The 27,390-nt window shown below is 41.4% G+C and overlaps 1 protein-coding gene across 2 annotated transcripts in view; it reads right to left on the bottom strand.

The window, feature by feature from the left end:
* Nucleotides 1-2,952: 2,952 nt before the first annotated feature.
* LOC120793484 (PDZ domain-containing RING finger protein 4-like) overlaps nt 2,953-27,390 on the bottom strand; it is a 119,152-nt gene continuing 94,714 nt past the window's right edge. The window contains exons 3-10 of one of the 2 annotated variants that reach the window (XM_040133603.1): nt 18,952-19,205; nt 16,883-16,924; nt 16,647-16,749; nt 10,401-10,499; nt 8,140-8,202; nt 6,369-6,470; nt 5,457-5,585; nt 2,953-4,479 (exon numbers count right to left, since the gene is read on the bottom strand). In XM_040133603.1, the coding sequence (XP_039989537.1) occupies nt 3,007-4,479; nt 5,457-5,585; nt 6,369-6,470; nt 8,140-8,202; nt 10,401-10,499; nt 16,647-16,749; nt 16,883-16,924; nt 18,952-19,205 (2,265 nt within the window). In that variant the 3' untranslated portion in view covers nt 2,953-3,006. The remainder of the gene's footprint in view (nt 4,480-5,456; nt 5,586-6,368; nt 6,471-8,139; nt 8,203-10,400; nt 10,500-16,646; nt 16,750-16,882; nt 16,925-18,951; nt 19,206-27,390) is intronic. The other variant, XM_040133605.1, reaches the window with a different exon arrangement.

Below are 27,390 nucleotides of genomic sequence, written 5' to 3'. Positions count from 1 at the left end.
TAGTGACAAACATACTGAGCAATGGCCTTTTTGTCTTGTAAAGACTTGGATGGAGTTCGTCACAGGCCAGTTTGCTCACAATTGTTTGGAAATAGGACAATATTAAAACACTAACAAAAGAAAACCAAACGGTGAAAATAAAAGAGAGTGCTTGGCAATAAAAACATAGACATAATGCCTATGAAGAATACGAAGAATAATTTCTACACAAAACATTTTTAGTAATATCAGGAAGACTTGGTTCCTTTTTATACCTGACCAATTTCTTATAATGGAACAAGTTTTGAGTTAAATGGAAACACATAGGTACAGAACAGTCTTCAGGCAGTACTGTACTCGTGACACTCCAATTTCAGCTATAGCACACTGACAACTTTAGATAATACAGAGACCAGAGTATCCCAGTAGCTCTCCCTTGCACATGACAAGGCCATAGCGATGATTAAGTGGTTGGTACATTTTAATGAACACAAAGCCATCCAAGTGGAAGGTGATTTTAATTGAAATCTTCTTGTGTTGAATAACTTAACACATTCACAGAGGGAGGGGGGAAAAAAAGTCACTTTTGAGGAGATATCTGAGTTGCACATGTTTAGTGAGCAAGTAATTCTGTTTCACTTTACAAGACTGGTCTTCACCCAGAATGGCTTGCTATAGTTTTGATGTTTTCCTTTTGGTTTTTTTTGTTGTGACAGCCTTTCCTAACGCTCCCCAATCTCCCTTCTTTATCCGTTGTCCCTCAGCACCACGATCAAAGACTGAAAGAACAGCACAGATTCTCGCTGTTTCACACTTTCACGCAGTTCACACGAACCGCTTCACAGAAAAGTGAAATTTAAAAATGCATTAAAAAAAAAACAAAGAAATTTACTTTAAGTAGAAAGAGTGCTGGAGCCTTTCTGAGTTTAGTATCATGTTAGTTTTATGTGCAAGTTTCATCTGTATTCAACAGCTACATTTCTTTTTTACACAGTTCAAGTACCTGGCACAAACTGCTAAATATTAGCAGATTCTTAAACCAATGTCTGAATAATAGAAAAACATGATTCAGTGCCATGTTATACCAAAAAACAATAATTTATTATCATTTCTTTTGCAAAGTTCACCATTATCACACATTTTACCTGGCTACAAATGTGCCAACTACGCATAACTCAAAATTAGACCATCAGACATTTACTCAAAACAAGTACAGGGGATTGGTTTAAAATTTTAATTTACAATATTTCAGTTAAAAACGAGGCATTTGGAATTAATATACTGTACATGTAATTGAACTCTAATGTCTGTCGATAAATGGCAACCCATTAATTTTGCCAGTTTAGTTTTTCCATTATCGAATATGCTGTGTTCTGAGTCCTGCTCAGTGGCAATCATCCTAACAGCTGTTTGTGATTGCAAACATAATTCAGTAACAGCTATGCAATATCTATGAATGTTTCAAGTTATGGAAAACTCAAATTATACAATGTATGAATAAGGCTGAAAAATACCTCTCTGCTGAACAGAGATAAACAGAGTTTACTGTTTGTGTATGAAATCAAAATGCCAAACCAATGTATTATTGATTCAGTTTTTGCTGTTAAGGCTATGCTGAGTAAAGGTGTATGTGGAGAGTAAAAATTATGTAAAAAATACTGGTATGTAAAAGCTATGGGCAGGTCCATCTGTTGTTGAGTATGATATGTAGAAAAATCTAAAAATATTTTTATACCCCAAGCTGCAAAACAGACAAACAAGGATGCAGCACTGGCATTGAGTCAGGACCTATGGACTCTTTTATGATATTTGAGTCTTGTACACTTAAGAATCTGGACATATTTTAAATAAAATGACATACAGGATTCTCTGGGTCAACAGTTATTTTTCCATTGTCCTGTCAGCGTAGCAGCTTCTTACGTTTGGTTTCCTTGTTTATAGCTTTGTTTGGGGAAGTGGCTCAAGTTCACAAATTGCAGAAAGACCACACAAAGAGTTTCACTGTTCTCATGTTCAGCAATCTAAAACCTCTAGGATTTTTCCACAGAACAGATATGGCAGTTTGAGGTGAGACCCTTCATAGGTTTCATGGAGATTTTTCCCTTTCAGATTAACAGAGTAGGTCAGTGTTGTCTTTAATTCCATTTTCGAGGGCTGGAATACCTTTGTTATTGCAATATTTTGTATTTAATGAAAGGTAACAATAGGTTTAAAATGTAGTTTTTGAAATACATAAACACTTCATAATTGCATTCCCCAAGTTTGCTAGCATTAAAACATTTGGCCAATGAAACTGCATTCCAAATTAGTTTGTTTCAAATTCAGTAGGTTTAAGGGATTAAACACATGCTTGCTGTAGTTACACTCATCTTTTTATTAGGAGCAAGTTATACAGTACTATGACTGGAATTTGTGATATTTACTATTAATTTAAACTTAAAAAAACATTTGAGCTGTCATAATTATGTGATATCTGTGTGGCTGACTGTCAGATTTTGACTAGTTGGACCTCTAGGCCATGTCTATGCACTGACAACCAGTAACGTAATTTCAACTACTTGTCTTGACAACATTGAGACTTATTGGTTTCAGCTTTAAAGGATAAGTAGATCTGACCCATGGATTCGCTGCTTTGCAATTGGCAAGTGTACATAATACACAAAAGAAAATACTTAACTTTTCTTTAAGATGCTCATACAACTATCATGAGTTATATGGCTACAACATAAATATGAAAATCTTGCAAAGATAGACATGTTTAATGCGAAGTAATAAAATAATTATATAGTCATAGTTTCATAAAAAAATGTTTCTTCCTGCAGAGTGATGTGAAAAACAATGCCGGAAAAACATGAGGAAAATGCCATGACACCACTGATAAATTCTTTACAAAATGCTTTTTGGGTTACAAAGTGTGAAAAATATTCCTATTGTCCTCATAAAAACGCCACATTGAACGAGGCAAGTATATTATACCGCATGGGGTAGAATGTGTGTGGTTTTTTTTTTGTTTTTGTTTTGTTTTTTTTATACAGTAGTGACTGACAGGAAGGCATTGTGCACCTTGGCTCCTTCAGGGGCCTTGGTACCATGAGTCATCAGCTCCTGGATGGTCATCCAGTTGTCCAGGATCTTCTTGTTGCGTTTCTTCATCATCTTCTTGTGGCTGAGCTCTATAATGCTGACTTCCTTGCGACCCTCGCTGCTGCTCTGAGGATTCTCCCTCAAGCTTTCCAGCCGACTACGCTGCATGAACTCTCGCCTTTTTCTCTGTTCTTTTGCCCTGACCAGGTGCTGCTTTCTTTCCTCTTTACTCCAGTACCTTCCCATCTTCATTTCACTCATTGCATCGTCGTCTGTGGTCATTCCCCCACTGCGTTCTTCTTTAATCTTTAGAGCACGCTCCCTCAGGATCTTGTCTCTCACAGGCCTCTTGGTGATGTAGCGGGTGCCGTCGCTGCGGATCTTGACCTTCCACTCCATCTTGGGCTCGTTAATGGGCGTCTGAGGCTCTTTGCACACACTGAGCAGGCTGAGCTGGCTCTGAGCATACTCTACAGCTGAGCGCTGCTGGATCAGTTGCATGTAGCTCTGGTAGTGGCGGGCATGAGCTGGGATGTTGGCCTGCCTTTGCTGGGAACTGTGGGACGGAGAAAAGTAAGGAATCTGGCAAGCATGTGGCTTTAATGTCCCTCTACTCTCCTCCTCAGCCTGAGGTGTCTGGTCTGACTCAGAAGGATTGCTGTGGTCGGGGCTGCTGCTCTTGCCTGGAACTGGAGTACGGCATGCCGGGATGGGGCTTGGGCTAAGAGAGTGGCCAGTGGCAAGGCTGCTGCAGAGGTTCCTCTGGTTGGTGAGACTAACCATCCTCTGGAGTGAGTGCTCCGGGGAGCGGTCCATTGCCAAAGGGGTACTGCGTGAACTCTCCGCTGTGTTATAGGCACTGGAGCTGTCCTTGTCCGATTTCTCCAGCCTCTCATTAATGTCTGCTAACTTACCCCTTGTGGGCTCGCCGCGGTGGAGGCTTTGGTTTTTGGTGGAGGGTGCAGAGCGGCCCGTTGAGGGAGACTGCTGGCCCTTACGGAGCTTGTGAGCCTGCATGATGTTCTGACATTCAAGCTCGATACTGCGCAGCTCCTCATTGAGCATACGCAGCTCATGCTGTACGCCGCCCGGCTCCCCCATGCTGCACTCAATGGTGCTGCGGCGGCTGTAGAACAGGTCGTACTCACCGCTGTTGCGAATTTGACACTTCAGCTCCAAGAGCTGCTGGAAACGATCACCCTCCGTCTCGTCATTGTCCTCATCCTCTTTGTCCTCTAGCTGCGTGGAGCCACTGGTGATGTGTGTGTCCCGATTGTCTCTCAGGCACTGGGACAGACGTCTCTGGATGTGTGCCAGGACATTATGCCCTGAGCTTTCCATTCTGTCTTTTATACTCAGTACACTGTCCTTATGATGAGGGAGTGTGGAGCAGGTGGGCTTATCATCTTCTGCTCTCTGAAATGAATAAGGTAAACAAAACTAACCTTGTTATACACTTTCTTCTAATGATCCATGTAAGGATTATTTTTTATTGACATACTGAAGTATGGCTCTTACTGGAAGCCTGTAATGTGTATTTAAGTACACTTTTATGTAATTAACATGTTTGGACCGGGGACTGTAACTTATTTGTAGTTTGCAACCATGCTTGTAAATATGTTTTAGCTAATTAAACTTACAGTATTTACAAATAGGGTAATGTATAGAAATGTACTGTAGTTTTTCTTTCCTCATTATGGAATGAGGACAAAAAGAAAACAAAAAAGTCACCAAGTATTTACGAGTTCAGGAAGTGAAACGCTATTCTGCATTCTCCTGATGGATTACATATACTGTTGTGCATGACTCTGTTATACAGCTCGGTTACTTCAGGGACTATTTCTGTTCTGCCATGTCTTTGAAGTCCCATTTATATGGATTTTTGTAGTATGCTATTCTTCCAACAAAACAGAATTTTAAATTATGATTACTAATGTTTGGAATTTAAATGGTTCAATAGTCCCCTGCCATAAATATTTATAATCATTATTTTGTATTCATATTTCAAAGGGCGAAGCTTGTTTTCACTCAGTTTTGTGAGGAAAGTCAATGTAGAGTTTGATTCCATCTCTGCCACTGGCTAGATAAGTAGCAATTTCAAGGAAAAGGTTAATATTGACTTTGAATAATGACCTAATAGTGTCATGGCAATTATTGGTCAGTTTGATGGTATGATGTTCATAACACGGTGTGTACTATGGTCTATCAATCACGGGGAAGGATAATTTAAATCTATTGCTTTTGACTCAATTGTTTTTAGGGGTTTTATTCTTATTAAACAGAGCAAATAAAAAGAAACAATTTTCCAGAGTTTCTTTAAACCCAGACAACAAAGCTTTGCCATTGACTCGCTAATCCAGTTACGCTAAGCATATGTTTTGTTGCTGTCTGACCTGTTCATTCTCCTGCTCCTCCTGCAAGGCAGCTAATTCCATCTCCTCTCTCTGCTGTTCCTCCAACATTTCCATCTTTAGCTGCTCCAGGAACTCGCTGTGCTCATCATCCAGCCAGGCCTCCTCCAGCTAAGGGTGAATGAAGAAGGAAAGCGTATGGACAGAGAGGGAGAAAGAGAAAGGGGTGAGTGTTATTTGTCAAGGCCTAAAGCTTGTGGCGACACAGTGTCTCTCAAAACAAATAGTTTCGTGATCCAAATGGGATTTTCTGAAAAAACACCCAGCATGGTCTTGAAATAAGAAACTGCTAGCGTCAATATGCAGTTCCCTATTTCTTAACCAACAAAACACCCCCTCTCATCTTTACAACATGCACTCTAATCTTAAAATCAAACCAATACAATTTAATGGACATAAGACTGCAACCTTTGACCCATTTACTCTACACCATCCATCATCCGTTTGTCTGCTTGATGTAAACCAAATGGGATCCATATCTGAAGACTTCAGATTTACTACTTTGAGACACATTTAATTACAAAGAGTCTTGCTCTTGGCTCTTCTGCACTGCGGCAGAGTCCTTCCACTTATTCGCCATCGGCCTTGGGCCTGAACTCACTCCACATTAGCATGCCATTAGCTTTTATGGCTTAGTGTTGGAAGTCAATTACAGTCGCGCTACATAAAAATAAAACATGATGAGGTGTCTCCGTGGTGGCTTCCACTAGGAGTGGTTGCAGTGGTGGGGAGGGTAGAGGGTTGGCTACCCCTAGACTATTGTAAATGACAAAACTTCAGGGCTGTAATTTGCGAACTCTGTGCTTCCTTTACCCAAGTTAGACCCACAGTAGATTTTTCAGTCAGCGGCTAAAAGACATGTCAATGTGAGGCAAGTGTGTGATAGCTTCTAACCTGCATCTCAGGTCTGGCAACCAGCAGAACAATGTTCCTACACTCATCATTGGAGAGTGCAGCCATTGCTTCCTCTCTGTCTTGTACGTCTTGGCCATTAATCTGAAGAGGACAAACAAACATGATTACCACACTCACTATTAAGTCAGACGCAAGCAAGCAAATATGTATTGTGTACACAAATGCAAACATTTGAACACGGGCATATATACAGTACATACACATACAATGAGGCCAGCTTTATCATCTCCCATACAAAGGCCCTTGATAAAAACAAACTACCACAATAAAAGTGGCCCTGCATAATAATGCCTTTTTTGCTGGTTAAATTGTAAACACTCTGTGCTGCTCTCTAATATGAAGCAGGGCCCAGCAGTTATTATGAATGGGACAGTGGCCGCTGGCCGACGGAGCTGTTGTGTTCACCAAAGTATCCGGCAGCGTACATACATCTAGCTGTACAATTAACTGGCCACTGACAGGGGGCGTCCATCTTTTTGCAGGCAGAGTAATGGCCCTGTCACTGGTGGATAATAGTGCCAGAGTAGCGGTCTGCCTCGCAAACACACACACATACACACCCCCTCCTGCCTTAAATCAGTCACAACACATGGTAGACACCGGTAGACAATTAGACCAACAGTGCTTATGCATCTGCCGCCTGCATCTAATAACTGTTTGCGGAGAGTATTCACTTGACTTTATTCCTGTTTCCTCTCTCATAATGCACTACTGTATATGCCAAACCACATTTTCAGCATAGAAATCAAGTCTGTTTATTAATTTGTGTATTCCCCTCATCTGCCATTCATACTGTAGTGCCCGTTTATTGTCTGTGTCCTGTAATAATTAAAATTACCAATTTGTGGCATCACAATGACCAAACGTAAAGCTGCACTAATCAATATATTTTATATTAGCAATGGCTCAAATGACTATATGTAATCTGAAAGGTGTTGCTCAACATTTAATTTGTTGTTTTGTTTTTCTTATCCTGTATACTCCACACGCATATGTTTTCAGAGGAAAAAAAGCCCTGATAAACCCATGTACACTACCTTTCCCAGCACCAAACTGTCGTGTAAGTTTGGTTCCTGGAATCTTGAATACCTGGCAAGCGTAAGAATCAGATATATTCCTTTGGGAGTTGGAGATGACCAGAACAGAACTACTAATGTTACTTTTTCTGCTGAATGTGTAAACAGGCAATGTTTTGCCACAACAGCTTAATAAGGTGATACGTCAGACGTTATTTTCAACAAGTTTCACTGCCTCCCGGGGTTGAAGCATACCCATTTGTGCAGCTTTAACATTAAAAGAGGGGGCTCTGGAGCACTTTGGTGCCCAAATGGTTACAGCACATGACACATAACTGCAACTTCCATGGTCCAATAATCGCCCACTTAACCCATAGAGGCAACACTATCCAGCCCTCAGCACTAACAACCTGCAACCTTATCGGTTGCAGGACTCCTCCAGATGTCAGGTCTTAACATGAGGCTACGAGCTAATAACAGTCATAGCGTCTCAGCTATCCCATAGGAGGCCATGAGCTGCAGCACAGCGCCATCCTGAACCAGAACTCTTAAAAACCCCTGGTGGTGCTGAGTCAGTAACTAAAAGCCGGGGGGCACATTACCCCCCTCCAACAGTCACAGTGGGGGTGAGTTCCTCCTTTAATGTGCTGCCATTAAAAATGAATGGGCTCTCGTGCTGGGAGAAAATAGTTATGTGCGACAGAATAAAAGCCATTGAGTGTGTCCTACTGTACCTGTAAAATGCGATCCCCCTCTCGGATGCGTCCATCTCTGGCAGCAATGCTGTTTGGACTGATCTGTGAAGGTAGAGGGAACAAAATAATGCCACTAAAACACTTTCCATCTTCATTCAAGATATGTTTTAACTCATTATGTAGACATCACCTAGGTAGACATATCTAGAGTTTTATTAACAATGTGAGCAACACACACTACATGTGCTGCCACGGAAAGACATAACATATTAAATGGTTTTCCCACTGTTGCCTAGTCAGTTTTCAAGCCATTTTAGCGCTGGGAAAAACCCAGAACAAACTGAATTATCCACTTCCTCATTCAAGTCTTCAGTTGTATGCACCTCAGTTGCTATATCCTGGCAGGTTAATAAAGCAATAGCCTCTGCATATAGCAACTACAGCCTATAACTTAACTACAATACATGATTCACCTGCTCCTCCTATAACTAATGTTACTGGACAAGGGGGCAGACTACTCTTTCATCAGCCAATCAATCGGGGTCTGGGGGCCCTCGTTTCACCCTCTCCTATCAGGTGGGATCTCTGGAGATGGTGAGGTTCTGTGGCACTCCATCTTCATGATAGTCCACTACTATATAGAGGACCACTCCTTAAACTGGGAGGGAGGTCACTAGACAGGGATGGGGGTAAGACTGGAGGAGAAATTGAAGGTAATCTCTCTGCGGGTATGGGGAGAGCACCCACACCCTGAATAATCTACAACTGAAAACTAAAATATAGGGATCTGATCAATTTTAAAGATATCATTGTATGGGGTGAAATGGCTGTGGTTACAGTTTTGCCACAGAGTAAGAAGGTTTGACTCTCAGCTTTGGTACGCTCTGTGTAGAGTTTGCTCTTCTCACTGTGTTTGAACTGTAGGGAGAAAATGGATCTGGAGAAATAAAAAGGGGTGGTAGGTGGAGGGAAAACTCTAAACTGCCCACTGGTGTTAATGAGTGTGCCTGTCTTGGTTGTGCTGTAGACCTGATTGGATTGGCGACCTGTGCAACATGGACCCTGCCCTATGCATGCTGGAATATACTCCAGCCCCTGTGCTGTGCCCCTGAACAGAAATGAGCAGGTATAGAAAATGGATCGACTGTTGTACGAAGGGAATGTACTTTTTCTGCTCTTGTTCTTCTAAATTAGTTAGCCCCTGTACTGTGTAAGACAATTGAGAGAGGGAAATCAACTTTAACAACACAAGAGTAGAAACAATGTGGGGATTCAACCAAAGCTATATTTCCCAACTTTGTAGCTCGTTTTGAAATGACCTTGCATTGTTCCTTACTTCGCGTTGATGTGTTCACACTACTTAAGCAAGATCCGAGCACGTAACCTTACGTCGAACACATCCTGTACACACCGACATTCAGCCACCTTATCTAAATGCAGCACACTCGTCTTAGCTGGACTTTTTTTTACAGAGCGAACACTTAAAGATGCTGCCAGGAGCCACAGACCTCAGAGATTTGTATTCCACTCAGCTCTCAAAGCAAACACCTTGCAGGGTCCGAGTTAACTTCAAACGAATCAGAGAGAAAGTTGAGCAGAATAGAGAAAAGTATATTTTTTCTGTTACCAACAAGTGGAGGAATATCAGAGGGCAAGTCTCTTTGCTTACACGTATCTCATGGCCTACTTGTTGATGTCTGCTGTACTGAAAGGACTGGGTGCAATATAAGACCTGAAAGCGTTTTTTTTTCTCCTGTCTTGGCAGTCATTCCATGTTGGCAACTGAAAGTGTAATCATGCAGTTAAAACATTGCCAAACTGTTCAGTAATGTCATGTGTGGTTGATAAAACAGTTCAATTTTAAAAATTACTATACCCAATAGAGAAACCTGCTTTGCTCACATGAATACCAAAGTAAATCATAAATTGGAAGATGAACATTAAATGTCACAATTGATTTAGTCTCAAAAATCTAGCTTTCTCAATTGTTTAGGCATTTTACTGAAGCATTCTGATCTAGCCATGATGACTGCCTGTTTCTAGTGTATGATATGTAAATGTGAGACTTCAAAGAACTGAAATATGAGGAATCCAGGAGCAAGGCAGAGTGGGAAAAGATAAAAGAGAGCCGATCCAGTGTTTACCGAGTCCTCGATTGAAAAAGTTAAGTATGAAAAGTTAGTGCTTCCTCGTGGCAAACTAAGTTGGCAAGTGCAACACTCACGGGCTTGAATGAAGGAAACAAACCCTTTCAACCCAAAGCATTCTAGTCTCCCATCAAGGGCAAGTTATCTACTCACCTCACTGACATAGATGGCCACATCCTCCTCTTCATCTGTCCTGTAGCACAGAGTTAAACCCAACTTCTCTTGGCTGTTGAGTCGACACAATTCCACTTCCTAGGTAGATAAGAGGGGAAATGCAGAAAATGTAATAACAAGACTTAAGAGTCTACAGCCATGCATGCCAGGCACAGTGCTGCTTCAAGCTAAACGCTAACATGCTGATGATTAGCAGGCATAAAGTTCACCGGGTTGTAACAACAGTTAAACAGATGTAAAAGATTTCTGTCCCTCTGTTGACCTTGAACCACAAAAATTCTTTAACCTTTAAAGAAGAAATTGAAACTGATCTGAGACTCCAAATAAATTCAATACTCCTACATGAAACTAAAATCTTGCATAACAACGGCTACACAAACACTAAGGATCTGCTCCACTGAAGATCAAATAACAATGTTCTTCAAGTTTCTTTACAAAAATCCAACTTGGTTTTGAAACAGTTATTGAGTATGAATTGCCGACTCTCATCTGAGGTTTTTGAGCCTCCAAGTGTTTGATCATGAAAGACATTCTCAGCTCACAGAGTGTGATTGGTGGGGCTTTGATGAATGTCAGAGGACCTCAAGTGTTTTTCCTTCAAGTCGTTGCCAAGTTATAGAATGTCTAGACTATAAATAAACTATAATTATGCTAATGGTACCAGATATACATATTGGCTGCAGCACTAAAATAATCCTCACTAAAGTGATCTCTCCCCACAGGGGAGAGATCAACAAACTATTGACTTACTAATCATTGATTGTTGAATTTCCCAAAAGGCCCTTGGAACATAGCTTAGTACCCAGGTGTCTACATGAATTCTTCATTTAAGTTCAGATGTACAAATACGCAAGAAGCGAGATTTGTTTAATCACACCAAGAACTTGAGTGAGTGTCACAGTCTTCCTTCATCTAATATCAAAACCTACCAAACACAACTTCAAATTTCCACATTTTCACATAAACCACTTTGCACTCTGTTTGCCACCACAGAGGTGCAGCCAAATACCAAACAGCACAAGCCTGTGCTCGATCTCCAAATGCTGAAACGTATCAAGGGTGTTGGAGAGAATCAAGTGTGAAATGGCCTCTCCTCCCATGGTCTTCATTAGAGCAGAAATACACCAACTCTCGGCAGCGGGAGTGAGGTGGTTGAGTGGAGAGGAGGGTGGAGGGGGCAGAGAGAAATGAGGCAGCGGCAAGGGCTCAGAGGGGTCTCACACAGAAATAGAGAGATTCATTTCCTCTGTGACAAGTGTGGGTTGGCTGCTTACACGTGTCAGATGTGGCAGGGCTTGGGAAGAGGACAAAAGGGGGTGGGGTGGGGTGGGGGTGGGGGTGGTTCGACCACAGAGGGACCAGCTGAGAGGGAAAAGGCCAATACCACTGCCAGAGAGCTGCCACCTGGTGCCTTTGGCTACCCCTTCTAAGCTGTTTATGACCCTTTCCCCAATTCTCCACAGACACACAAACATACCTTTAGGCTTCCCCTGTCACTCATTTCTTCCTACACTTCTCTACCTCTGTTTTTCACACACATTGACAGATCACTTAGGTGTTTTTGGACCAGGGACCTGCTGCTGCTGTTCTACATACACTCCCATACACACTCATACTCTTAAGAATATTTCCTGCATCCCTGAACAAAGCCAATGCTTACACACACAAGAATAGTCAGAAGAGCACACACATTAGCACAGACAGAAAGAAAAAAAGGATGAAAAAATGATGAAAGCCCAGATGAAAAATCATCTGGGCTTTGTCATTTTATCTTTCTTGGCAGCCTACACCTGACGGGGAGCTCAGATCTTTAATTGACTGCCTAAGAAGTGATGACAACTTCAAACCCCCGACTGATATGTAAGGACACAACGTGAAAGACGGACAAAGCTTTCGTTCTGACTACCTGAACGATGTGAGCTGCAAAAATTAGTAATACTAAAAAATGTTACTAATGAGCTATCCGCTTTATTGTTGGTAGCGATATTATTAAAGCCGCACATCTCCTGATGCAACCAAGCAGTCATGGAGGTAATGGGAGCTAGAGAGACAGCACACATCTTGCATGCTAATATGATGCGAGAAGTTGTGGGATATCTGTGGGAAATACTGAAATCAGTAGCAGTGTCTTGGAGACATCTGTCTAAAAATAAACCACACAAATTAATTGCTAAGACTGAGGCAAAGCAGAGGTGTGAGCAGGTACTACATCATCCCTATCTGGCTCTGTGAAACAAGACTTAAGTTACTTCTGGCTAATTAATGGCTGGATATAGTGCAGGAGACCTCTGGTTAGGGCTGATCAGAGTAAATAGATTGCTACAATTACTTCGTGTTGGATGAAATGTCAAACCTACATGTGTGGGTGTTTAACTATGTGCAGCACATATACAGTGGGGTCCAAAAGTCTGAGACTGCATTCCCATTCCCTTGAATGTATGTGAGTTGTCTTTACCAGATGTTCTTTTGGTTTCTTGTTTTAAGACAATATTGTGCAAGGGGGGGAAAAAAAAAAACAAAAAAAAAAAAACACCCACTCATGCTCAGATGCCTCAGTAGAAGGAGGGTGTCTCCTGATCCATCAAACAAACATTCACATATCTCTGTCTCTCCTCTTGCCTTTTGATTTTTTTTCTCCATTCTGCAGGCGAGCTCTCTGCCTCTCAGGCAGGAGATTGCGGCGTGGCACAGGGAAGAGGGCTGACAGTAAATTAATGACTGCGATGGTGTGATTAGGGGGGAGATTGGCGCCCACCATCAAAGCACATTGGATGCTGTCATAATAATGGTGCCTTTGATTACCAGTAATTGAAAAAGCAGTCACAAATGCATGGATGGCTACCATTGGCAGGAAGAGTGGGAACACTATCTCTGAGCTTAGAGTACTTTGTGTTATCAGAACTCACCGAAAAAAAATCAAAGGAATGGTTACCAACCTGGTGGTGTTGCCACATACACATAAAGGGATCCTAGGAAATGTATGATTTTTTTTTTTTCGGTGTGAATTTCTAGCTATGAGGCATGGACTTTGTGTTTCAGTAAGCCAGCCATCAGCGAAGAAAGAGGCATTTTAGGCTCCTGATACCAGGGTTCATTTAGTTTTAATCATGTGGAAGAGAAATTCTCCCTCACCTTTCTACAGAATGAACAATCAAATTATCTCAGCTGCAATGTATCCCCCTTCCATAGCTTGCTTAGTACACATGACCAAAAAAATCAGGTTTCTCCAGCAAACATCTAGCTGTTTAACTGGGTTTATCTAATCTTTTACTCCAATCACAGAAATCTTCTCTCATTTACATGATGTTTCAGAATTAATTTTTCTGTAAAATACCATAAGCGTGCATCCATTTTTTGGCCAACTGGGAAGAGCAGAACAAGCTATAAACTGCTATATGTCTGGTTCTTTAGCTACTAAATGCCCCACTGTGCTCACCAACTAGTCACTAACTTTGTCTGCTGTTTGTTGCTGGGCATATAGCTCCCAGTGGGTTTATCAGACCTGTTTCACTGAAAACAGCTGACTGCTGTGGCGGGAAACGGGGTCAATAACAGCAGTGAGACTGAACCAAAACAGATAGGCTGCATTCAGACCGACTTTAGCCTTTCTTGAAAAAAAATTTCATTTGAATGCGCTCAACCTGATGTCGCAGTGGGGTTAAGCCAACGGATCAGCACTGGCTAAAAAACAAAACAAAAAAACAACACATGCAAAAAAGTTTAACCTGGCTCAACTTTTGCCACAGTGCAACACAATGTCGTCCAGCAAGGCCAATCAATATGTGCGAGCCCACATTCCATAACTACCACTGTACTGTAACGCATGTGTCATATTTCTACTGTTTACCTTTGCGACTGTTGAAACAAAAAATTAAGTAATTGCAGCCGTGATCCCTTCTCAGAGTTAATACAAACAGCGTTGCAGTACTTTGGTATCTGATAAGCCTCTTGCTCAACCAGCCTTCTTCAATTGTATTTCATGTTTCACCGGTACCTGAAATAACACACCCAAACCAATGCAGCCTGTTGAGTTGTTTTAACACTGGGTTGATTCTGGTCTGAATGCCCAGTAAAGCTGCAGGCAGTAAAACCTAAACAATGAGCAAAAAGATGCCACATACATCAATCATTTGAGTTGTTGTTAATATAATCTGTACACCATTCAACCACAACATTAAAACCGGTAACTGGTAGTGGCTGATCAGTGTAAGAATATTGATTAGGGCAGCTATGTGCATGTAAAACACACTGAATGAGAGCGATGTAGGTTCTAAGTTGGAGGTCGTAACTAATGTACGAACTATATAGGTGTTTGTAAAGAGTCTTTCGACGTTTCTCTTGATTTTTCACTGAATAAAGTCCACACCAGCCGATAACTGCGAAAACAGCTCGGCTGGATTGGATGGAGACTAGCAGTATGTGGTGCATCCCGCAGCAACTAATCTTTTAAGTACAAAGTCCAGAAACATGAAAATCAAATTTCAGACCGATTTCTCACATGAGCCCACACAGCTTACAAATATACAATATACTATGAATGTTTATAGCAGTGGCATCTGGGACATCTTCATCTCAGCAGCCACTGTACTCCAGGACTCTCACATGGTGATTACCCTAACAGAAACATCAATGTCCTGGTGTATTAGAAAGCTGAAATAGATTTAGATGGTTTCTCTGTGATGTAATGGCAAACTGCTTTCCCCCACTGAACTTTTTCATCCAACACAGGTAATTTATAGAAATGTCTTTCCTTCGTTCTTGTTTCTCGGGGAGTGAGGGATGAGGTTGACCCTGAAAGTGGCTTTTCAGCTTCTACCTACATCCCCGTTATAGTGTTTTCAGTTGACATACAGTGAGTGGGGCTGCATTAGTGGGTATCCAACTCCCTGAGCATGAAATAAAAAAATGGTGCCAGCTACAAAGCATACACTGTATAAAAGGATTTGTTAATAGCAATGAGGCATAAAGAGAGGCTTTTATATTTCATATTTATTCCGATTTGACACTGATGCCTCGGCGATCCAACTGGATGCACAAATCTCTTTAGGATGTGAAGAAACAGCTCAAGTTCAGTGGGTGGAAGCATTCAGAAATTCAAATGAAACAAATAAGAGGAAGGAGGGGTGAGCATTCATCATACATCAGACCCCTCGGAGCCCTCGCTGGAAATATGCTCGCACCTCAATGACTCAGAAATAAAGAATATTGGACCAAAGCGGAGAGCGGAGACAGAGTCTGTTTATCTCTTACCGTCACAGTTGAATCAGTGCATCTGTATGTATATCTGTATGTATCAGAGATCAACAGCCTTAGAAAGATCGTCTCTCCAACAGCCTCTGTTACTTGCACTCCAATAAAGATGAAGAAACAAAGAAATGTGTTTCCTTATTTTTTTTTTTCTTACCAGAACCTGCCACACACACACACACCTCATTCTAATTTGGTTTGATCAACCTCACAGTTGAGCAGCCTGCTAGCGTTTTCTTCCAGAGTTGTGAAAACAATTAGCAACTCTCAAGTAACATTGTCACTGTTTGGAGCTTTTCTACTTTCTCTTTTTGCCTTGAAAGGGGAGAAAAAAAAATAAAAATGGAGGCACGTCGTCATTGCCGGAAGAAGCGAGGGATTTTTCAAGCTGTCTGTAATGTGTCTGATCATCTGTCACTTCTGTCCCCTCTAAGATCTGCCTGTAGGGTCAGGTAGTGTTTGCGCCCCTCCACCAACTGGTAAGCATCATTAAATATCATTAATAGAGTGTAGAGGTAATGTGCGTCCTTTTGCTGCAGGGGTTAGGTGTGTGTGTGTGTCTGTGCATAAGGGTGTAACACCTGTACTAAATCTTTAGCAGTTTGTTAGCAGTACTGCTCATACAGGATTTGCTGGGTCAATGCTGATATAAATATATATGAGTGTTTTCTACTGGTTGCCTGGAAATCTCATGGTGCCATCAAGACTCCCAGAAGTCACTGTGCTTTGCAGAAAGTTACAGCAGGAACACCACACAGTTTTAACGTTTCTATTTGTGTACAGATGAAACAAATGAGAAACAATTAATTAGTAAGCTTTGGAGGAGCTGGCAGGCAACTTTGGAAAGAGCCAGGCTAAGTTTCAAACTTTATGCCAAGCAAAGCTAATTGGTTCTAGATTCAAATTAGCCAATATCATTAGCCATGCCAATAAATCTGTCAAGCTGTAGTTAGCAGCGATGTCATTTGCGATTCTTACCTCGTACTCGAACTCCTCTGTCCTCTCTCCATCAGCTGGAACAGGGGAGAGGTAGTCTGTCCCTTCATAGTAATTCTGGTCCATTGTATGAAGAGAATGACAGCTGCCGGGGAGACACACAGAGGAAGAAAGAGGGGGAAAGACAAGGAGGGAGGGGAGCAGAGAAACAGAAAGAGGCGGACAGCTGGGCGTAAGCAGGATCCTTTTCCTCATTTTCTTTTAAATGTGTTCAATACCTCAAAGTGACAGGATTTCCCAGCCTTTGTCTTTGCTGGAATCTAGAGAATAAAGGATTTGTCAATGGCTTTCACTGCCACTGGAGTGTGTGTGATAAAAGTACAGCCCCTTGTTAATAACAGCATATCCACATAATTTGCTACTCTTGACAGACAAAAACCCCCCACATTGTACAGTTGTACTCCTATTATGCTTCCCTCAGTCACTGAACAAAACAGCATTGTGAGGATCTAACAAGATGAGCAGCTTCAATGCCACACAAGATAATCACGGTGTACAAAAACTTCAAAAAGACACTCTGTTAAACATCTTGAGTGATGTGTTCAGGGGCCGTCTGACACTCCGATTAACCGGCACTGTAAAACTGTCTCAAAACGATCTTCCAGTCACAAAACCAGACGGGCAAATGTCAGAGTGCTTTATACCTTGATGCCTCAATATTACAAATATAACAACATTTGGCAGTGGGTGCGAGGAATACAATTACAGATTTTACAATCTAGCCTCAATAGTAAGAGTGACAAACATTTGGCAGATCTATAAAATCTGCTGTATATTGGATTGCGCACCTGATCTCAGATGAAGAGAAGAAAATGTGAGTTTTATGGGACACATTGATTACATCTGGGCTCGGCCTGGGGCTACATGTAGCCCGCAAGTGCAAGTTACACTGTGTTGCCTAGTTTTTTATTAGCCCATTCACTTTAATCACCTTGTAAACCTTCCTTGAGCAAAAACAGATACTCCAAGCAGCTACAATTATGGCAAGTAGACTCTGTGGGGAATTATATGGTGATACTGTGAGATATATACATGTGGCCATAATTTTGATCAGGTCATTTATAGTACTTTATACCTAGTGTGTAACACTGACAATAACCCACATTTTTAATAATGTTTGCAATAATGAGCGATGCAGATGGAGCAGCTGACTGAAATTCCATCCCTGAATGTCTAAGCAAGTCTCCAGTGACAAATAACAGGAACTCAAAGAATTCTGAATGTTTATCATTGTTGGAATTAATTGTCTACTGTACCGAACACACTTCGCTCACCAAGACAGACCTCACTTCCCAGCTCTGTGCTGTAAAGGGCTCGCATTGCTACTGTTTCACTGTTTCATTCCCAAGAGGCGAAACCCAGATCTTCCTTTATGCTAAACTTTTCTTGTTCACAGTTTATTTCTCCTTTGAGATGAACAGAATATAAACTAAAATGGCAGAAGAGAAAATAATGAACCCCATTTCTTTTGTTGTTATCCAGGAAAACCTCTTGTTGATACTTCGAACAATAATGATCTTATTTGTACATATTTTTATGCTTCTTTCTTCAGATAAACAATAAAAACATGTCTTTGAGCCGAGGTATTGTACTATCCAGCATCCATTCGAGCACTTGTACCAAATGTGTTGTTTTGAGCTATTTCGCACACAAAGTAACCTGAGTACATCTTTTCATGTCTTCTAAATTTATAGACATGTGAGCCCAACAAACATATTTAATCTTAAAGCTGAATTATGTTTCGGTAAATGACTAAGTATACAGGAGGCATGTGAAAGATAGTCCCATAACCCTGATTCAATTGTTTGTTAAAATATTGATTTATCTGTAAGTATGTATGTCTTTTGCATCTGCCACTCAATCACTAAGTATCTCCCATGTGGCTCTGTCTGTGCTGTGTTCCTTCATACTTGCAATGCCAGTTCTGCAAACACTGCAAACACTATATCTGCAAACATTTATATTTCTGCTTCATAGCTCAATAGCACCTCTCACTACTTATTTTTTTTCCTTCTTAATTACCACCAGTCCCGGCCAAAGTCAAAACAAGGACACAACTGGAAAACTGCATTGTTGTTTGTAGCACTGAACCAAAATAATTTGTAATAATTGAAAATAAAATAAAAGTATTTAAAATTGTATCAAATCATTGACCTGCTTAAAACTATCTTTCCTGCTCTGAGTCACATTAATTTGGCCAAAGAACACAGGACTTTCAGTCTTATTGAGCATTGTTGAATTACAAAGATGTAGTAAAATAACCACATAGATTTCCTATTGTATGTACCTGTCAGAGAGCAGGAAGGGACAGACATCAGGCACAGGAGGGGTTGAAGGCCGCAGCTTTGCCAGCGCCATGATGTGTTCAAAGGTGATGTCGGTCTGAGTGCACTCATCCACCACATGGATTTCCTGAGGGGGGCCATGGGGGCGGCCGCTGGGGGTCCGCCTGATGACCTGCACCACGACGGGGTCCTTGGCGACGTGAAAGGCCTCCACAGCGTCCTCATGGCTGGACTTGGACAACTCCTTTCCGTTCACCTGAGGAAGACAGGGGGAAATATTTTGTGTGTGATATGAACAACTGTTTATTGTGCCTGTTTTGTTGGCTTTTGCTACAGAAATGTTTCATGGAAGCAGACTTGCTGTGGGTATAGACATTGATTGGTTCAGATGAACAGAGCCAAAGAACTGGTTTTTGGTTAAATGACAGAGTACAAGCCAACAACAAAGCCAAGAGGAAAGCCAAAGTACAGCTATTTTCACTTTTGGTCTTGCTCTTGTTATGCTCATTACACTAAGTAAGAGATGCTGGTCTGGGTCTGAGAAATGGATGTAAAATTCTCCACCTACGTACATTTACCGTAAGTTAAACTGATTAAATTTTTTGTTGGAAAACTCCAGCATTAGCTCTAAAAAAAAAAAAAAAAACCCACCTCCATAGTCCTTTCTCTGAACATATAAAAACAATATTTTCCCCTAAGGGTCATTTTCCCACACTGCTGCAGCTCTACAATTGCGCTCAGAGTGGATGCATTCAGAGGGACATTTCCACTGTACATTTTTTCCCCAATGTCTTCTGAGCAGATGATCAAAAAGAAATCTTTATGAAAACCCCATTGGAAAACATACACACAAAGTTACACTTTGATGCAACATTATCAATATGTTAGCTCAGAGCTCAAAAGACCCCTTGTTCACTCAGTCCATCTTCAACCTCATCTTCGCAAAACGAACTGGATTTTCTGGCAGATTGAAAACCATTTGCACTACAGCTGGCACATACGAAGAAAATCATTGCTTCATTTAGCACCATTAACTTCTCTGGAAGAAAAACCCTGGCTGTGGAATACCTCAGAATTTACTTTGGTAAAAACGCTGAAACCAGAGATTATAAGTTTGATAACCACAGAAAGAAGGAATGAAAAAAGGTAGACAGCATAATTACACTTGAAGTTGTATTTAAATATGGTTTTGCAGCGGAGCATTTTGCTCACACGGCAAACTGTTGAAATGATAACTAGAAGAGTAAAAGAGACCATTTATATTCACAAGTGTCAGCTGTGGAAAAATACAGAAAAGGCTGGGAAACTAAAAAGCAGCAGTGTTTCGGGGCTTGAATCACAACCTCTCTTTATAATGCAACATAGAGGTAGAAATAAAAAAACTATTCAAACCACAGCCTAGTTCTGACTAACATATTGAACTAAATTCATGAGCAGTCGACAGTTTCAAGTAACTCTGGCATGCCTATGTGGTGCCTCTAAATGAACATTAAAGACAGGGAGGCCATCAGGGAACTCCCACAGAGGGAACTTATATTTTTCAACCCCAGCTATTGCACCACTAATTATTCGCTTTTGCATGTTCTGTAACACATCTACGTTCATTTTAAATTGGATCTTTTGAGAAAATGACTCAGTCTGTTTTGATTCGCAGTAAAGTACTGACAGGACCTGACAACATAAATCCTCTGTAGAGCAGGGCTCAGTATTGATGTTTTTTCTAATAAATGTGTCTTGACCCCATTTTGTCCCAACCATTCTGACTTGTAACTACGGCTCCAGTAAACAGGTATTTACTAACTTACTACTATTACTTACTACTATATTTTACTTACTATTATCAATTAATCTGCTGATAATTACTTAGATTAATTGATTCGATGGCTCCTCATCAAGGGTTGCGTAGCTCTGAAAGTTGTGAGCAGTGATATTATTATTTTACACTCTCAAATTTGAATTAAAAGAGAGACCAGAAAATGTTAAACTATCCAGTATTAAGAAAACCAAAGATTAAAAAACAGTCAGGAAAAAAATGTGAATCAGAAATTAATCATTTCTTGACCACTTCCCATTAATCTTGACACCTTGAGGGGAGCCCAACCCCCAGGTAGGGAATTGCTGCACTATGTGTAGAAATGAAATGCGACGAGAGTTTAAAAATATCACACACACACGCACACACACGCACGCACGCAATCCGGGTCTTTGTCTTATACAGGTGGTGTTCTAACTTTGCTTCATCTCTTGCTTCTAGAAATTTAGTACTACATTTCTATAATGTTGGGGCACTCACAAGAGAAAGACTTTAAAAGAAAAAAGAAAGGTCAAAATCAACAAAGTAGAGGCAGAGAGAAGGTTCTAAAATCCAAAAACATGGGTTCCTACACTTCGTATAATAGTGTGTGTGTGTGTGTGTGCGCGCGTGCACGTGTGTGCTTCTCTGTGTACCTCTAGAGACTGAGTGATGCCCTACAAAAGAACAAACAACTTATTTTCTCAGCCACAACAGTAGCCATATATAACTCCCCAAGCTCTTAATGTGCTCTGGCCTGCTCCCCTGCCTCCTGATGTGACCTTTGTTTGTAGCGATGTTGCATTAATCACCTGAGTGGGAGCTAAACTGGGTCAACACCAATCCTGTGGAACTGCAAGGCAATTTGGAGGGGAAAAAATAAAAAAAATGGGCAGTTGGGCAGCTTTCACTCGTCTTCCTTCACAATTTCTTTCATTCTGTTTTTTGGAAAGCAGTTATTGATACTGCAGCATGTAAATTAAACTTTAAGTACTGTATTAAACATGGAGCACTATAATAATTAGCTTGTATACTGTCGTTCCTTTGACTGTCTCTGTCTCTCTCTCTCTCTGTCTTATTTTCCCTGCTTGTCTCCCGCTCTGCAGCCTAATCCTGGAACAGGGAGCCTGGTGGAAACAAAGGAGTTGGAGCAGACAAATGAGGGGGCCTATGGCGAATGACAGTGTTGGAGAAAAATGATCAAATTTCCCTGCTCTCCCTCTGGTACAGCCTGTCCAGCCCAAGCTCCTCCTCCTCCTCCTCCTCCTCCTCCTCCTCCTCCAGGCCTCACCACTCGCTAGCCACACTCCATGACCATAATGAAACAAGAGGAAACACGTCAGGAAAAGAGGAGGGAGTGTTGATTTTCTATTCTCATCCACAGTTTTCATGAGAGCCAGATGGAAACCTTAATTCCCAGTCAACACAGGAATATTAAGTAGCCTTAACTCCAGCATGAGGGACTTTGCCATCCTTTTTGTGTCCTTTTGGTTGATGTGTATCCAGCCAAACACACTGCTTTGGTTAGTTGTGTGGATCCATAGTCCTATCTGACAGATGGGACGGGTTTCTATAAGCCTGGCTGCAGCATCTTAGCTATTCTCACAGTGAAGATCTGCCTTCAGCACAGTCCTTGAGATGTCTCGTGACAGCTTTACACACTGCAAAGTGAAGGTGACTTTATAGAGAGAAATTCCAGCGTGAATATTTATTTGCAATTGTCTAATGCCCTAAATAACTTTAAACATTAAACTAAATTAAACAACATTTCTGCCCATATTCACAGCCTCCGACTAATACAAGCTGTGGCCTCTTAAAGTTTCATCACGCATATTTTAATGGAGTTATACTAGCATAAACTATCCTCCTCAAGTGTGCATTCAAAGTATGCAAATACATATCCACTAATAAACACATGCTGGTAAACAAAATCTGTTTGCAACAAATTATTTAGCAGCTGTAGTGTTTATCGAGTCCAACGCAGCTCTGCCTGCGCTTCATGGCCCAAACTGCTCCATATGCACAGAGTCAACATGAATTATCGTACTGGTCTAGACCAAAACAGTGGTGATTATTCATGAGAGATGATTTGTTCGACAATCGGGCCAGGACAAGATCAGGTGAATGTGAAGTTGGAAGGAAATGCTGCTGGGATGGAGTAGCCGGACCAAGACACATCTGCTGGCTGATGGCACATGGATATGCGGCAGCCGTAGCCAGAAGAGAAATGTGTTTTCATTCAAAGCCCCTGAGACGACCACCAGCTTTCTCACAACAAGTGCAGTAAATCAGCTTAGTGGAGTGTAACGAAACGATGAAAACTCTTCCCTTTTCTTTCATTTTCTCTGTAGCAGAGTCCCATACTGACAAAGACATTCAGAAATTGTGTACTTGTGACACAGCTGAGTGCATTAAGTCTCCACAGTAAATATCTCGCGTCACTTAAAGCTGTTCTGAGCCATTTCGAGCAAACAAACAGACTTACTTGAAAACTTCACCAAAAGTCACTGTTTTTACAACTAGGAGCCTACAGCAAAGCACAATCTCGAAGGTTCTCTCAGCTGTGTCCCATCTTATAGTTTATCCTCCAGGTATGAGGACGAGCAAGAAAGAACAAACATGCAGCAGCTTAGCTGCACTTCTCAGGCGTCTCATCGACTGCGGCCTCCATCAATATCTCCGAAGACCGAGGGCAGAATGTAGTGACAGTGATAGTAAAGTGGGGCCAGTTTATCTGTTAAGATGTCAAGTTCAGCCACATGCGATGCTGCTTCTGCTGAGGGACCATGTCTGTGGCAGGAGGCAAAGACACTGCCGGCAGCTTGCAGGGTACTACTGATACAAGTGATTGATGTACCTCCTCTGCAGGGAGAAAAGGCAGCCTAAGGCAATAGACTCTAATATTCCATTAGCTTTTTTTATGCTTTCGAATTAACTGCACACATTGCTTTATTACTTGCATGTAGCACTTTGAATCCTAATGAAATGTTTTTGTTTTCAATTTTAAAGAGTTTATGCTGTGCACAAGCAGAGAGTATTTGTCTTCAGTCGTATCCTGTATGAACTGGAAATGCGGTGATTTGAATGAAGCAAGGTCATCCTTTGTACTTCAGCTGCACTGACAAGTAAACAAGGCTTTCAGCAGAAGTAGAAAGAGCATCAGATGCTCATATTTTACCAGCGCATCTAACCTCGGCTGTTGTGCTTAACTAGTGTGCATGCAGCAAGCCTCCGTTACACACTGTCTGCATCTCCTGTTTGCTGTCACCTGCTGGTTTGAATGGCAGCCTGTGGGATGATAACTGTTTGCAGGCAGATGGAGAAAGTGTAACATGTAGGTTTATCTAGCCCGGGGAGTGTAGCGCCCACAGCCGTCGATTAAAAGCCTGTTCCAGCTTCTCGTGTTTTGGGAAAAGGCAACGTGACCCCTCAGTGTTAGGGTCCAGTCAGCTGTGTGGTGCCCTCAGATAAAAGCACTGGAGGAGACTGAGGACGGTGACAGTGCCAGAGGAAGTGGAGGTACAATAGAGGGGGGACAAAGCAAGCATGGCCGCTAGAGCCATGTGGAGATAGAAGAGGGACCACTGCTACTAGTCAAGCATCATAACTGAGTCCTGATAGAATAGGAAACACTTTTTGTAACACTCTTTTTCTAAAATCCCCACTTTAAAGTTTTTCCTTTTATTATTTCATCAATTTTTCTCAGCATAGAAACACTAAAATCTTACAGATTATGTAATACTGGAATTTGCTGTTTCCTTGGTTTATATGCAGATTAAACAAGATATAATGTGTTAATGAACACTCAAGGTGCTGGTAGGTGGATTTTGTTACCTTTGAATGGGACAAGGCTAGCAGTTTCTCCCTGTTTCGATTCTTTATCCTAAGCTTAACTAATTGGTAGCTGGCCTTAGCTTCATGTTTAGCGTACAGAGATGAGACTGGTGCCCATATTCTCATCTAACTCTTAACAAGAAGCTAATGAGGATATTTCCCAAAATGTTTAACTGTTTTTTTTCTCCACAGGTTTCCCATGAAGTAGCTGCAGACACGACAGAATTTTTTCATCCCTGATTGGATGTTTCATACCAAAATGCTCCTTGGAAGTCGTAAGTTTTTTGGGGGCATTTTATGCTTTTGTCAATGAGACGAAATAGAGATAATGACGAATGATAAGCAACAAAGGTTCCTGGCTGGACTTGAACCGGGCACGTTGCAGTTCATTGTCCATGCTCTAAACTCGTAGGTCACCAGAGCGCCCCTTGACAGTCGTAGCTGGCTTCTTTAATGCAGCTTCTCATATTTTGCAATGAGAATTGATTCCCATCCAGGCATCCATCAGAAATGCTTGAACTACCACTCATGTACCAGTGTTTATGCAGAGAATGAACTGGACTTACACTGCTGACTGACGGCTGCAGTCGGCCTTTTCTATAAGGCCGAAGTAAATGATCAGCAGTCGTTACACTGCAGCTCCGACATCCTCAATGTGTTGCAGTTCCTTCTTTCAGCATGTGAAACTCAATTTGCATTTTCATAAATTAAAAACTATATACAAGTGCGAATGGAAACATTCAGTAGAGAAGTGGAATTAAATACTCCCTGAGGTAATTCCAAATGCTGGTGGGATGTGAGCGTGACTGCTATCTCTTGGGTTCCCTTTAACATCCGAATGTCCTATTTCAATAATAGGCGTCAGAATAAAATACGGGGCAAGGTCCGCAACAGTACAGCCCCTATGACTGCATAAATCACTCCCACACAGTCAGCGCTACTGTCTGAGCGACTCAAGCAACGCTCCAGTGACAGGAAACGGGGAGGGAGAGGCAGGGAGGGGGTGGGGGTGTCTTGGTGGAAGAGAGAGAGTGAGAGAGAGAGAAAGCCACTGGGGAAATCTGACAATCCCCTCAACCTCTCTACATGAACCAATGTACAGGCCTCCTTTAACCCCTCCAACCCCATAGAACACACTGCACAAGGCCCCTGAGCTATTTTTCACATTAAAGGCCCTACAAACTGCTGCTGAGCTTTTATGCCTGCAGAAAATTTGATGAATTCTGTCAATTTTCCTCTCTGAGCACCAATCTTGTGTGGAGTATTCCCTTTATTGCGCAACTCATTCAAAGTGTATCACCTATTTCAATCTGCCCTAAAATTCATTGTCTGCCTTGTTACATACATTTATTATCCAATCTCTTGCCATAATCGCTCAGTGCAAGGACAACTATTATTAAAAGGACAAAGGGAGAAGAGATCTTTACACAATACTCAATGGCAAATGTGTTGAGTAGCAGAGTGAGTGAAGTAGGTGCAGCTCATACATGGATTTTGGAGTGTCAGCATCTACCCCCCCGCCTTACTTACTGGGGCAGTAAGTAAGGCAGTATTACTTATTAACGCCTCTCAGTATTCTGATTACTTTTTAAGAAACTCATACGGTACGCAATAAAAATTTGAAATTCAGTAATGACTTTACAGTTACAGCAACCCTCCATTATGTCAACAAGTGTGTACACATATAGGGCAGATATGGGAAGACAGACTCATGCAGTGTTCACAGTGCTGGACATGAAAAATTGTTGAGTAAATGTTTAATCTGATTTCTTGTACTTGGCCATATTTGTCAGATGCACCGGTTAATAATATCCATGACATCCTCTTGTACTGCTTATGATCACTTTCCCATAAAATTGGATTAATATCGCGTTCCATTTTCATCACTAACAGATTACAGCTGAATGCGAGATAATTGTTCTATCCTGTTTTGGCTGGATTTTGAAATTCTGCGGAAGAATATAAATATGATTTGGGACTGGTGAGGGAAACAGAGAGCTAAGTTAATCAGCCTTTTCAGGGTTGAGTTGCTGGATGATGCTATGTGCTGTGCAGATCAGCAAAATGGCCTGGATGGCGTGAAAAGAGGTTGTAAGGAGTAATGGTGCCATCCATATGCTGACTGAAGAAAATAAAGTGGGTACTGTCATGGAACACCTCTTTATGTGCTGAGAGTGAGCCAGAGAGGAGGTATGACACAAGGAGGTATCTAGTAGATTATAGAGTAGAGTAACGAGTATTTTCAACATTATTGCGCAAAATACAAACCAAAATATACAAAAGTACAACCACTGCCCTTCTTTCACTGTGTTTTCTCATCTGTCCGTTTCTGTTGTCTTCCTGTGTACAATACTTCTGTACTTACAGAACGAGTAATGGAGCCAATGAAAAACGTTAAAGTAACATTCCAGTTTATTAAAACTTAGGCTAGTTAGTTTTGGTCATCATTTCTATCTGTAATGGTAACATTATACTCACCAAAGCAATAACTAACATCTAGTAATGCAGCAACACTGGCCCAGCAAAGTCTGATGTGGCAAGAAATATGACAGTGAGGATAATCAGACAGGTTGTAAACAACCCATTTTGGGAAATGTGGTTATTTGTTTTGAGAGAACTGATACCACTCTCACATCTGTCCCTTATATATAAAAGCTACTGATGTTCTCCACTGGCAAGTGCCCCGGTACGAAATAGCCCGGCACATAGCCCCCCGCGACACAACTGTGATGTGACTTACACAAGTGTATGGCCCAAAATGTCTAAGTACTCCTTTGACCATTTTATTTGGAAGGACGACCCAACATGTCCTCTT

The sequence above is a fragment of the Xiphias gladius genome, chromosome 8 (genome assembly GCF_016859285.1).
Source record: "Xiphias gladius isolate SHS-SW01 ecotype Sanya breed wild chromosome 8, ASM1685928v1, whole genome shotgun sequence".
Lineage (NCBI taxonomy): Eukaryota > Metazoa > Chordata > Actinopteri > Istiophoriformes > Xiphiidae > Xiphias > Xiphias gladius.
This window is presented reverse-complemented; position numbering and strand designations above follow the sequence as displayed.